The sequence below is a fragment of the Carcharhinus amblyrhynchos genome, chromosome 33, assembly GCF_965287045.1.
Source record: "Carcharhinus amblyrhynchos chromosome 33, sCarAmb.v2.hapA, whole genome shotgun sequence".
NCBI lineage: Eukaryota > Metazoa > Chordata > Chondrichthyes > Carcharhiniformes > Carcharhinidae > Carcharhinus > Carcharhinus amblyrhynchos.
Window position 1 is genome coordinate 9381862 of NC_137356.1, and position 14424 is coordinate 9396285.

General features: G+C 49.0%; 1 protein-coding gene across 1 annotated transcript in view; it reads left to right on the forward strand.

Annotated features, from left to right (window-relative positions):
• Window positions 1–8403: 8403 nt before the first annotated feature.
• The window catches only part of znf653 (zinc finger protein 653), a 36004-nt gene continuing 29983 nt past the window's right edge, over window positions 8404–14424 (forward strand). Inside the window, exons 1-2 of the mRNA XM_080216631.1 lie at window positions 8404–9392; window positions 12511–12560. Of these exons, the coding sequence (XP_080072757.1) occupies window positions 9130–9392; window positions 12511–12560 (313 nt within the window). The 5' untranslated portion in view covers window positions 8404–9129. The remainder of the gene's footprint in view (window positions 9393–12510; window positions 12561–14424) is intronic.

A 14424-nucleotide genomic window follows, 5' to 3' on the forward strand; every position in this document is an offset into this window, starting at 1 on the left:
CTTTAAAACAGAAATGAGGAGGAATTTCTTTGGCCAGAGAGTGGGGAATCTGTGGAACTCTTTGCCGCAGAAGGCTGTGGAGGCCAGGTCATTGAGTGTCTTTAAGACAGGGATAGATAGGTTCTTGATTAATAAGGGGATCAGGGGTTATGGGGAAAAGGCAGGAGAATGTCGAGTATATGGCTAACGGGAGGACTTTGAATAGTGTGGATGAACAGAGGGATCTAGGTGTATGTGTACATAGATCCCTGAAAGTTGGGAATCAAGTAGATAGGGTTGTTAAGAAGGCATACGGTGTCTTGGCGTTTATTGGTAGGGGGATTGAATTTAGGAGTCGCAGCGTCATGTTGCAACTGTACACAACTCTGGTGTGGCCGCACTTGGAGTACTGTGTGCAGTTCTGGTCCCCACATTACAGGAAGGATGTGGAGGCTTTGGAGAGGGTGCAGAGGAGGTTTACCAGGATGTTGCCTGGTATGGAGGGGAGGTCCTATGAGGAGAGACTGAGGGATTTGGGGTTGTTTTCGCTGGAAAGAAGGCGGCTAAGAGGGGATCTTATTGAAACATATAAGATGATTAGAGGTTTAGATAGGGTGGACAGTGATAGCCTTTTTCCTCGGATGGAGAAAGCTAGCACGAGGGGGCATGGCTTTAAATTAAGGGGGGGTAGTTATAGGACGGATGTCAGGGGTAGGTTCTTTACCCAGAGGGTGGTGAGGGATTGGAATGCCCTGCCTGCTGCGGTTGTAAATGCGCCTAGTTTGGGGGCGTTTAAGAGATCCGTGGATAGGTTTATGGTCGAAAAGGGATTGGTTTAGGTTAGAGGGTCATTGTTTTTTTAACTGGTCGGCGCAACATCGTGGGCCGAAGGGCCTGTTCTGCGCTGTAATGTTCTATGTTCTATGTTCTATTAATGGGGATGAAAAAAAAAATCAGCCATGATTGAATGGCGGAGCAGACTCGATGGGCCGAGTGGCCTAATTCTGCTCCTATATCTTATGGTCTTACGGTAACGACTGGAGCTCCAGGGCAGATTAGAACTGCAAACAAAAACAGAAAATGCTGGAAAATCTCGGCAGGTCTGACAGCATCTGTGGAGAGAGAATGGAGCCAGCGTTTCGAGCCCTGATAAAAGGTCATCCAGACGCGAAATGTTGGCTCTGGAGTCACACGTAGTCATGATGTGGCGATGCCGGTGTTGGACTGGGGTAAGCACAGTAAGAAGTCTGATGTAGAAGTCACATGTCGGCTGACCAGATAAGGGCAGGTGTACTTCCCTAAATGACATTAGTGAACCAGATGGTTTTTTCCAACAATAGTTTCATGGTCATCAGTAGATTCTTAGTTCCAGACTTTTTAAATTGAATTCAAATTTCACCATCGGCTATGGTGGGATTGAACCGGGGTCCCCGGAACATCATCTGTGTTTCTGGATTAATAGTCCAGCGATAATACCACTAGGCCATCGTCTTCCCAGAGTTGCCAACCCCGCCATCAAGTATGTGCTGGTACTTTCTGATATGTAATCTATCTGTGCTCATCCCACTCTCTCGCTCACTCCCCACACCCTCTAATATTCCTCCTTCTAAAAGCACATAAGAAGGATGTAGGAGTCCCCTTCAGTTAGTTTGTTGGGGAGAACTCCAAATTCTAACCAACTTCTGTGCAAAGTGTTTTTTTTTCCAACTTGTTTTAATTTGTACTAATATTTGTGTTATTTTGTTAGAGCCTTCCAATATCTCCCTCCTTATCCTGACATAATCTCCCATAACTTTCCAGCTCACAGCCCCTCATCCTTCTCGGCTCCATGGGAATAAGAATAAGTGAATGTTTATCCTGTTTTTATAACCTTCCTTTGCTGGCTTTTTTAACCCTTTTGGAAAAGAAAACGAAAGAGAAACTCGCATCCATATAGCGCCTTTCACAAGCTCAGGACATTCATAGAATCATAGAAAGCCTACAGAGCAAGAGGAGGCCATTCGGCCCAAGTATCTGCTCCATCAGAACATCTTACCCAGATCCATCTCCTGCTCTATCCCCATAACCCCACACATTTACCCCACTAATTGCCCTAACCTACACATCTTTGGACACTAGGGACAATTTAGCATGGTCAATCCGCCTAACTTGCACGTCTTTGGACACTAAGGGCCAATTTAGCATGGTCAATCCACCTAACCTGCACATCTTTGGACACTAAGAGGCAATTTAGCACGCACAATCCACCTAACCTGCATATCTTTGGACATTAAGGGGCAATTTAGCATGGCCAATCCACCTAACCTGCACATCTTTGGACACTAAGGGCCAATTTAGCATGGCCAATCCACCTAACCCGCACATCTTTGGACACTCCGGGGCAATTTAGCATGGCCAATCCCCCTAACCTGCACATCTTTGGACACCAAGGGGCAATTTAGCATGGCCAATCCACCTAACCTGCACATCTTTGTGCACTAAGAGACAATTTAGCATGGCCAATCTGCCTAACCTGCGCATCTTTGGACACTAAGGGCCAATTTAGCATGGTCAATCCACCTAACCTGCACATCTTTGGACACTAAGGGCCAATTTAGCATGGCGAATCCCCCTAACCTGCACATCTTTGGACACTAAGGGGCAATTTAGCATGGCCAATCCACCTAACCTGCACACCTTTGGACACCAAGGGGCAAATTAGCATGGCTAATCCACCTAACCTACACCTCTTTGGACAGTAAGGAGCCATTTAGCATGGCCAATCCAACTAACCTTCACACATTCCAAGCCACCAGAGCACCTGGAGGAAATCCACGCAGAATCCCTCACGAACTCAATGGACCTTTGTGTGGTTCACTGCGCAACCCCCCCACCCCCCGACCACTACGAGTCCCATGGTGGGATGACAGGGGAAATTACCCTCACCCCCGCCCCCCCCGCCAATGTCACTCCCAACCACCATCCATGAAGTTGTGTTTCTGATGGTGGACTCTGTGTTCGGAATGGGAGCAAGGAATCTGTGGCTAAGTTTTCTCTTCCTGAACCAGCGACCTTGAGGTTAATTATAGAGTCCTGACTGTCACCCCCTAACTGTGGGGAGATGGCTTCACCCACGCGGCGAAGAGGTGGGGGGGGGGGGGGGGGAACCGAACCGTCCTGTCAATGGATAAAATCAACAAATTCTCCTATTCATTCAGGCAGGTTACAGAAATTACACACGCACGTAATCAAAACTGCAAATTAGCTAATTCTACAAAGGGTTGGCAAACCTTTTAAATTAAAGATGAGAAGAATTATTATTACTGTCTTTCACAGGAGCCCAGAACATTGCCAAAACACACACGCAGTCGATTCCTCTTAATTTAAACTTGCTTAATTTGAAGTTAATTCGTTCACAATGAAATAATGCGGGAACACCTCCTGTGTTTCCTTGTCATGATTGCTCAGTGTGGAGCTGTGGGATATGTGAATATTACTGAACGGAGGAAGAAAAATGACTTGAACTTCCCAGTCCCCTGCCGTGCTGGTAAGTAAACCGCATTGTTGATGGGAATAGGTGTTTTTTAATTCATTTGTGGGACATGGGCGTCGCCAGCTGGGCCAGTATTTATTGCCCATCCCTAGTTGCCCCTTGAGAAGGTGGTGGTGAGCCGCCTTCTTGAATCACTGCAGTCCCTGTGCTGTGGGTTGACCCCCAAAGATAAAGTCAATTAATTTATTGGTGTCACAATTAGAGTTACATTAACACTGCAATGAAGTTACTGTGAAAGCCCCCAAGTCACCACACTCCTGTGTACACCGAGGGAGAATTTAGCACGGCCAATGCATCCTAGCCAGCGTGTCTTTCAGACTATGGGAGGAAACCGGAGCACCCGAAGGAAACCCACACAGACATGGGGGGAGAGTGCGTAGACAGTGACCCAAGCTGGGAATCGAACCCAGGTCCCTGGCACTGTGAAGCCGCAGCCCTAACCGTTGTGCCACCCTGTCACCCATAATGCTATTAGGGAGAGAATTCCAGGATTTTGACCCAACAACAGTGGTGGAGTGGACTCAAGGGACTGAATGGTCTAATCCTGCTTCTAACTTCTATGTTTCTAGGTTTCTATTGGGAATTCCCCAATTGACATGGGAGCCCTTTCCACAGACCTCCCCATCCACCAGAGGGGCAGTGCCAGCTGGTAATGTGCTGGGATGTTGATGGTAGGGGATTCAATGATGACAATTCCATGGAACGTCAAGGAGCAGTCATTAGATTCTCTCTTGTTGGTGATGTCACTAGTGTGGTGAGAATGTTACTTACTAATTACCAACCCAAGCCTGGATATTGTCCACTTCTTGCTGCATTTGGACATGAACTGCTTCAGTCAAGCAACAATGATGGAAAGTTAACTATATGGTCTGGAGGGTATTAGCTATGAGGAGACGTTGGAGAAACTCAGATTGTTCTCACTTGAACGACAGAGGTTGAGGGGTGACCTGATAGAGTTGTACAAGGTTATGAGTGGCATGGACAGAGTGGAGAGTGAGATGCTCTTTCCTAGGGTAGAAAGGTCAAGTACTAGAGGACGTAGGTTTAAGGTGCATGGGGGAAAGTTTCGAGGAGATGTACAAGGCAAGTTTTTTTACACAGAAGGCGGTGAATGTTTGGAACGTGCTGCCCAGGGAGATGGTGGGAGCAGATACGATAGTGACATTTAAGGGACAATCAGACAAATACACGAATAGATGGGAATGGAAGGATATGGACTCTGTAAGGTTTTAGTTTGGGCAGGCATCATGATTGGCGCAGACTTGGAGGGCTGTACTGTTCCTGCGCTGTACTGTTCTTTGTTCTTTGACTGTGAAGGAACGGCTGATATATTTCCAAGTCAGGATGGTGGGTGGCTTGGAGGGGAACTTGCAGGTGGTGGTGTTCTGCTGCCCTGTCCTTCTAGATGGGAGTGGTGAATAAGTTGCAGAAAGGCCAATATCAGACCTAAGGTCCACTGAGCTGTTCCCCAGATCGAGGTGGGGGTGGAGGAATGGGGGGGATTTTTTAATAAACTCACTGCGAACAGTCGAAGATAAAGCGAATACTCATAGAATCCTTGCAGTGCAGGAGAAGGCCATTTGGCCCATCGAGTCTGCACCAAACACAACCCTACCCAGTCCCTATCCCCACAGCCCCACGTATTTACCCTGCCAGTCCCCCTGACAATGGGGAAGTTAGCACGGCCAATCCGCCTGACCCGTACATTTTTGGAGTTTGGGAGGAAACCGGTGCACCCAGAGGAGGCCCACGCAGACACTGGGGCAAGGGGAGAATGTGCAGACTCCAGACATACAGTCACCCGAGGCCAGAACGAAACCCGGATTCCTGGCGCTGTGAGGCAACCGTGCTAACCACTGTGCCACCTTCTCGCTGCATCTCAGTTAAATGATACCACTGTATTAAACATTATTTCCCTCACTGTAATGCTCTACATCACAATCTTTGTATAATGTATTGTGTCATTCACTCTGATACATAACCATCTCCATATCAAACATCAACCTCTACAATGGGACAATACCGGCATTCTACTGGACCCCAACATGAAGATCCGATACTCAACTTCACATCAATCCACATCCTTAATATGAACTGTGTCTCCCCCTCCTCACATGCCACCACCTCCCCACTGCCCCCCCCCCCCACATCGCTCCTTGCCTGTGCCTGCGACACTCACCGATTCTTTCGTAACTTCCAGACTTGACAAAACCAATCTGACCTCCGACCTTTTACCTTTAAACCTGAAAAATCTGTTGTCTGGATTCCAACTCACAACAAGTCCCATTTGCCCATTTCCCTGGTGCTGCTTTGTCTCACACCCCCAAGGGCGGCATGGTGGCACAGTGGTTAGCATTGCTGCCTCACAGCACCAGACACTTGGGTTCAATTTTGGCCTTGGGTCACTGTCTGTGTGGAGTTTGCACATTCTCTCCGTGTCTGCGTGGGCTTCCTCCAGGTACTCCGATTTCCTCCCATAGTCAAAAGATGTGTGGGTTAGGTGGATCGGCCATGCTAAATTGCGCCTTAGCATCCAAAGATGTGTCGGTTAGGTGGATTGGCCATGCTAAATTGCCCCTTAGTGTCTAAAGATGTATGGGTTAGGTGGATTGGCGATGCTAAATTGCCCCTTAATGTCCAAAGATGTGCAGGTTAGGTGGATTGGCCATGCTAAATTGCCCCTTAGTGTCTAAAGATGTATGGGTTAGGTGGATTGGCTATGCTAAATTGCCCCTTAATGTCCAAAGATGTGCAGGTTAGGTGGATTGGCTATGCTAAGTTGCCCCTTAGTGTCCAAAGATGTGCAGATTAGACAGATTAGTGGGGTAAATGCATGGGGTAAAGCTTCCTTCATATACTGGTGCAGTATATAACCCTACATTACAGAAGCAGGCCATTCAGCCCATCGAGTGTGCACTGACTCTCTCCGAGAGAGCACCTTACCCAGACCTTATCTCCATGTATTGACCCCGTTAATCTTTGTAACCTGCAGATCTTTGGACACTAAGCAGTGTTGGGGAAGGATCTGGCAAGATGCTCTGTCAGAGAGTTGGGGAATACCTGATGGGCTGAATGGCCTCCCTCTGCATGGTAGGGATTCTTTAATGACAGTAGCATTTCCACATCACTTCCTGATCAGGTTTTGCTTAAAACCTAGGCCGCGATGTTCCAGACCTTGCTGCCGTGGGATCTTCCAGTTCCACTGTGGCGTGTTCCTCAAGGTGGTGGGTCACACGTAACCCTGCGGTTGTCGGCGGGACTGGGAAATCCAACTGCTGGGCAATGTGGGCTGCTTCCGATGCTGGAAACTGCTCTCTGGGGGGCTGGGGTGATTGGGAGTGTCTGGTGTCTGGAGTCAATAATGTTTTCAGTGCTCTAGACCATCCAGTTTACCAATGAGGCAGTAAGGATGGAACCCTGATTGTAAGTGACAAGAACTCTTTCACAGAGCACTGTTGTTACAGCACCATCTACTGGTACCAACTTCCCAAGTGACCTCATGTTACACCTCCACAATCACTACACCTATTCTTCTCCAATATCAAGCACCAAGCAACTCAGTATTGGGTGGGGGAGAATTTAGATGCAGAGTAAAGCTTCCTTCATGGTCTAGTGCAGTATATAACCCTTCATTACAGAAACAGGCCATTCAGCCCATTGAGTGTGCACTGACTTTCTCCTAGAGAGCATCTTACCAGACCTTATCCCCATGTATTGACCCCACTAATTCTTGTAACCTGCAGATCTTTGGACACTAAGTGGTGATTTAGCATGGCCAATTCACCTAAGCTGCACATCATTGGAGACTAAGAGGCAATTTAAAGTTTACTGTCACAAGTAGGCTTACACTAACTCTGCAATGAAGTTACTGTGAAAATCCCCTAATCACCATACACCGGCTCCTGTTTGGTTACGTTGAGGGAGAATTTATCACGGCTAATGCACCCTAACCACCAGAGCACCCGGAGGAAACCCTCACAGACACGGGGAGAACATGCAGACTCCGCACAGACAGTGATCAAATCGAATCCAGGTCCCTGGCACTACGAGGCAGCAGTGCTAACCACTGTGCCACTGTGCTGCCCACAGTATAGCTTGATACAAAGTGAAGCTCCCTCACTCAGCCTCCCCCAAAAAAGACATGTAGCTGTAATTAGATTGATAATGGGTTAGAAGTAAGGCTATGTCATGTTTCTCCTTCCACCCAAACCTGTCATTCTTAGGTTGCACGTAAAGGTAAAATCCTTTAGATCACCATAGGCTACTCTTTCCTTTGAGCAGGGAGAGCTGATTGGTGGCAATTTAATCTGAGGATTACCGCACCTCAGGCGAGGGGCATGTGGCGGGTCAGAGTAGGTATCACTCTGCACTACAAACCAATCAGCTAAGCCATCTTTACTTGTATATGTGATTTTGATTGCTGGAGTTCCATTTTAAAATGTACAAGACCAATCTTAGATAGGTTTAATGGGAACCACTAATTTCCATGTTCTATTGTATTTTCCTTTACTGATTTATTATTGTCACATGTATTGGGATAATGTGAAAAGTATTGTCTCTTGCGTGCTATACATACCACTCATACAGGAGAGAGTGCAGAATGTAGTGTTACAGTCATAGTTAGGGTATAGAGAAAGTTGATCTTTCTCTATACCCTAGAGAAAGTGTTGGCCAATGTAGTAGGTCCATTCGAAAGTCTGATGTCAGCAGGGTATTATGGTTCAGGTCAGAAACTCCAGAGTATAAGTTTTTGCATCTTGAATTTGGCTAGGATAAACATGATAAGTTGCACCTCAGGTATGATTCAAATGAACCACTAGGGAGCTTTTATCAAACAACGTTTATTGGAGAATATAGTTAACATATATAGAAAGAAAATTAGCAATAATTGCTATCATTTACAAGCAAAACATAACAACTGTGGCACAGCGGTTAGCATTGCTGTCTCACAGCACAAGGGACCCAGGTTCAATTCCGGCCTTAGGTCCCGCCCTGTGTGGAGTTTGCATGTTCTTCTTGTGTCTGTGTGGGTTTCGTCCGTGGGCTGTGGTTTCCTCCCACACACCAACGGTGTGCGAGTTAGGTGGATTGGCTGTGCTAAAATTTCCCCTTAGTGTCCCAAAATAAGTGAGCTGGGGATTAACGACGGTAAATGGGGAGTAGAGCATGGGTAAGATGCTCCGTCAGAGACTTGGTGTGACTCGAATGGCCTCCTTCTGCACTGTAGGCATTCTATGATCCTATGGTTTGCATTCGCTGAAGGAAATTAATAAACCAGAATTTTTTTGGACAAATTAATAATTTAGATTTTAATTCCAAATTTTGGTTAAATTTGAATTGCACCATCTGAGAGTGAGAGGATTCGAACTCGCGGCCCCAGAGCAGCGAATGCGCAGTCCTGATCCAGTGGTACCACATGCGCAGTCATGATCCAATGGTAGCGCATGCGCAGCCCTGATCCAGTGGGAGCACATGCGTAGTCCCGTTCTTGTGGCGGCACATGCGCAGTTACTCTCCCGGCTCCATACGGGTGGACTTCCGGCGCGTTGTCCGCAGTGGCTTCCGGTCCTGGTGGGCGGCCATCTTGGTGAGGGCAGAGCGGCCTGGGGTTTGTGTCCATGGCGGACGGGATGGAGCCCGCGACTCGGGGGGACTCGGAGCCGCCGCCCGGCGACCGGGAAGCGGCCAAGCGGGGCCGCGGGCGGCCGCGCCTCAGCGATAACGACCGGCTGCAGCGCCGCCTCAACAGCCGCAAGAAGTACGACAACCGGCGCATCTACATCGGCGAGTCGTACGCAGTGTGGGCCGCCCTGCGCCAGCGCTACGGCTGGTCCGACAAGCGGCTGGCGCTGTACCTGGTGCAGCTGGAGCAGGGCCGCAGGTAAAGGGGAGGGGAGGCGGATTCCCAACTACTCCCGGGAGGCGGGGGGTGGGTTTCCCAACTGCTCCCGGGAGGTGGGGGGCGGGTTCCCGACTACTCCTGGGAGGAGGGGGTGGGTTTCCCAACTGCTCCCGGGAGGTGGGGGGTGGGTTTCCCAACTGCTCCCGGGAGGTGGGGGGTGGGTTTCCCAACTGCTCCCGGGAGGTGGGGGGTGGGTTTCCCAACTGCTCCCGGGAGGTGGGGGGTGGGTTTCCCAACTGCTCCCGGGAGGTGGGGGGTGGGTTTCCCAACTGCTCCCGGGAGGTGGGGGGTGGGTTTCCCAACTGCTCCCGGGAGGTGGGGGGTGGGTTTCCCAACTGCTCCCGGGAGGTGGGGGGTGGGTTTCCCAACTGCTCCCGGGAGGTGGGGGGTGGGTTTCCCAACTGCTCCCGGGAGGGAGGGGGGGGGTGGGTTTCCCAACTGCTCCCGCGAGGGGGGAGGGGGGTGGGGTGAGTTTCCCAACTGCTCCCGGGTGGGTTTCCCAACTGCTCCCGCGAGGGGGGATGGGGGTGGGGTGGGTTTCCCAACTGCTCCCGGGAGGGAGGAACGTGTTCCCAACTGCCCCCGGGAGGCGGGGGGGGGGGTGGTGCGGGGTGGGGGATCATGTTCCCAAGTGCTCCCGGGAAGGGGGGTGCGGCGGACGGGTTCCCAACTGCTCCCAGGAATTGGGGGGGGGGTGGCGGGTTCTCAATTGCTGCCAGGAAGGGGAGGTGTGGGTTCCCAACTGCTCCTGGGAGAGGGGGGTGGGGGGTTGAGGTTGGGGGAGGTTCTAACTACTCCCGGGAGGGGGGTATGGGGGGTGGGAGCGACTCATAGAATCCTGACAGTGCAGAAGTAAGCTATTCGGCCCATCGACTCGGCACCTTTCACAATCCACCTGTGCTCTAGAAGTTACCAACTGCTCCCCGGGGATTTGATTTATTATTGTCAGATGTATTAACATATGGTGAAAATATTGTTTCTTGAATGTTATGTAGACAAAGCATACCGTTCATAGAGAAGCAAAGGAGAGGTTGCAGAATGTAATGTTACAGTCATAGCTAGGGTATAGAGAAAGATCGATTTAGTGCGAGGTAGGTCGTTCAAAAGTCTGATGACAACAGGGAAGAAGTTGTTCTTAAATTGGTTGGTACGTGACCTCAGACTTGTATCTTTTTCCGAACGGAAGAAGGCGGAAGAGTGAACGTTCAGGGTGTGTGGGGTCCTTGATTATGCTGGCTGCTTTTCCAGGGCAGCGGGAAGTGTAGACAGAGTCAGTGGATGGGAGGCTGGTTTGCGTGATGGATTGGGCTACATTCACGACCTTTTGGTTGTTCCTTGCGGTCTTGGTCAGAGCAGGAGCCATACCAAGTTGTGATACAAATAGAAGGAATGCTTTCTACGGTGCATCTGTACAAGTTGGTGAGACTCGTAGCTGACATGTCAAATTCCCTTAGTTTTCTGAGAAAGTGGAGGTGTTGTTGGGCTTTCTTAACTATAGTGTCGGCACAGGGACCAGGACAGGTTGTTGGTGATCTGGACACCTAAAAACTTGAAGCTCTCGACCATTTCTACTTTGTCCCCGTTAACGTGGAAAGACAGTTGCCAACTGCACTAGGGCTGCCCTAGAGAGAATCATAAAGTCCCTTTGGTACAGAAGGAGGCCATTCAGCCCATCGAGTCTGCAATGACCACAATCCCACTCAGACTCTAGAAGTTCTGAACCCCTGAGGGAAGGGTAGAGCTAGAGATACAAACTGAGGTGGGGGACAGAGGGTGAGAGGTGTTTAAGACGATGGAGATGGGAGGTGGGGGGGTCGTTTGTGGGAGCTTAGGAGGTGGGGTTGTAGGAGAAAGGGAGGTGGAGGGTGGGTGGGCGTGGGTTGTGTCAGAGATGGGTGGGTTGGGAGATGGGGTATGAGAGAGTAGACAGCATGGGGAGGGGCCAGATATTGGGCAGGGGGGGATGGTGCTAACTAAAGCAGGCATGGCCTGAAAATGATTTGGCTTGGGTGACAGCTTGTGTGGAGTTTGCACGTTCTCCCTGTGTCTGCGTGGGTTTCCTCCGGATGCTCCTGTTTCCTCACACGGTCCAGTGATGTGCAGGTTAGTGGAATTAGTCGGTTAAATATGTGGAGTTATGAGGATATTATTATATGGACTGACTGGACTCCTGTACTGCAGAGATTCTGTGACCTTGAGACATTGGAACTCTGCTCCTGAGGAGGGGGTGGAGTCACTGAATATTTTTAAGCCGGAGGCAGATATATTCTTTATTAGAGAATCAGAGGTTATCGGCCGGGGGGGCGGGTAAGCTAGGAATGTGGAATTTGAAATACAGGGCTGCACGGTGGCACAGTGGTTAGTGCTGCTGCTTCACAGCGCCAGGGACAGGGGTTCAATTCCTTGGCTTGGGCCACCGTCCGTGCAGAGTTTGCACATTCTCCCCGTGTCTGTGTGGGTTTCCTCTGGGTGTTCCGGTTCCCTCTCACAGTTCCAAAGATGTGCAGCTTAGGGTGTGGATTGGCCGTGCTAAATTAGTGTCAGTGGCTAAATAAGTAGGGTTATGGGGACAGGGCCTGAGTGGGATTGTGATTAGTGCAGAATGGCCTCCTGCACAGTAGGGATTCAATTCTGCAAACATGCCATGAATCTGAAACATTGACTGCTTTTCTCTCCACTGAGACTGCCTGACCTGAAGATTTCCAGAATTTTCTGATTTAAAAAAAAATTCAAATTCTTGTGTCTGGGGTATTTAAAGTTTATTCATTGGCGTCACAAGTAAGGCTTACATTAACACTGCAATGAAATTATTGTGAAAATCCCCTAGTCACCATACTGTGGCACCTATTCGGGTACACTGAGGGAGAATTTAGCCTAGCCAATGCACCTAATTAGGACATCTTTGGACTGTGGGAGGAAATCCGTGCAGACTCCTCACAGACAGTGACCTGAGGCCGGAATCGAACCCGGGTCCCCGGCGCTGTGAGCAGCGCTAACCACTGCGTCACCGCTATTGCTTGAAGAATAAATCTCTGGGTGCAAGGATAGCCAAAAAAAAAACAAGCTCTGTCTTCATAATGATGTTATTTTGTTGCAGCAAATCTGGGACAGAGGAGCAGAACTCGAAAATTAATTCCTCACAAAAAGGTAAGCCTGTTGATTAGGTGTGGGTGGGTGTTCTGCAGTGATATCTATGCAAATTGGAGATCTGTAGCGACTTAGCACGGAGCTTGCAGCATTACACACCGGGGGGTATAGCTTGTTCCCTTAGTTAATTTATAGTGAAAATGTTGGCGTGAGTATAAAGTGAGAAAATCAATTTTTGTGCTTCCATTGATTTACGCTGGCAATGAATAAAGGAACATGCGCCACTGGTTTGCCTTTAAACTATTCTAATCTGCATTTTCCAGGCCCTTAATAGAATTCAGCTTTGTGAGCTTTTCAATTTATTTAGAATACGTTAGCCGTCAAACCAGAATATCTTGGGTGGGATCTCCCACTTTACCTTGTGACGCAGAACATTCTGCTGCTCAGGGGATTGGACCAATTTACGATCATAGAATCCCTACACTACAGAAGGAGGCCATTCGGCCCATCGAGTCTGAACCAACCACGATCCTGCCCAGGCCCTATTCTGGTAACCTCACACATTTACCCTGGCTAATCCCACCCCTAACACTCGGGTCAATTTAGCGCAGCCAATCCACCTAACCCGCACATCTTTGGGCTGTGGGAGGAAACCCATGCAGACACTGGGAGAATGTGCAAACTCCACATGATGTGGATATGCCCGTGTTGGACTGGGGTAAACACAGTAAAAAGTCTGACAACACCAGGTTTCAGTTCAACCGATTTATTTGATAGTAAACTCATTAGCTTTTGGGTTAGCCCCTTTGTCAGGTGAATCAGGTCCATTCACCGACGAAGGGGCTAACCCGAAAGCTAGTGAGTTTACTGTCAAATAAATCGGTTGGACTGAAACCTGGTGTTGTCAGACTTTTTACTGTGTTAACTCCACACAGACAGTGACCCGGGTCCCTGGCACTGTGAGGCAGCAGTGCTAGGCACTGTGCCACCCATTGATGCAATTATTGAGTCCCCGCAGTTTAGAAAGAGGCTGTTCGGCTCATTGAGCCTGCACAGACTCTCCAACGACAACCCACCCAGCCCCAATCTCCGTAATAGTGATATTTTTGTCAGTAATCCCCCTAACCGACACATCTTTGGACACTAAAGGGCAATTGAGTATGGCCAGTCCACCGAACCTACACATCTTTGGAGTGTGGGAGCACCCGGAAGAAACCCACACAGACATGGGGGAGAACGTGCAGACTTCGACAGACAGTTACCCAAGGCTGGAATCGAACCGGGACCCCTGGTGCTGGGTGGCAGCAGTGCAAACCACTGTGCCACTATGCGGTTCTAGTTTCCCCCTAAGGATTCGTATGAACATTTTGCCCTCTGCTAACTCCTGACATTTCTAATATTATTTGGCAGAAATTACTTGAGGCATTTTGTTTTTATCCACCCATAGGAGCAGGGCATCACTGACAGAGCCAGCATTTGTTCCCCATTTGGATCTGGAGTCACTGTTAGTAAAACTTACCTTCAATTTCATATTTTAATCAACTGAATTTAAATTCCACCCACAACCATTGCTGCCTCACAGTGCCAGGGACCTGTGTTCAATTCCGCCTCAGATCACCATCTATAAGGAGTTTGCACGTTCTCCCCTGTGTCTGTGTGGGTTTCCTCCCATAGTCCAAAGATGTGAAGATTAGATTGATTGGCCATGCTAAATTGACCCTAGTGTTGGGGGATTAGCAGGGTAAATATGTGGGATTACGGAAATAGGGCCTAGGTGGGATTGTGGTCAGTGCAGACTGTAGAGATTCTATGAATTTCTTTCCCACAGGGATATTAGTGAACCAGATGGGTTTTTCCGACAATGGTTCACCGTCATCAGTAGGTTCTTAATTCCAGATTTTTTTTATTGAATTCAAATTCCACC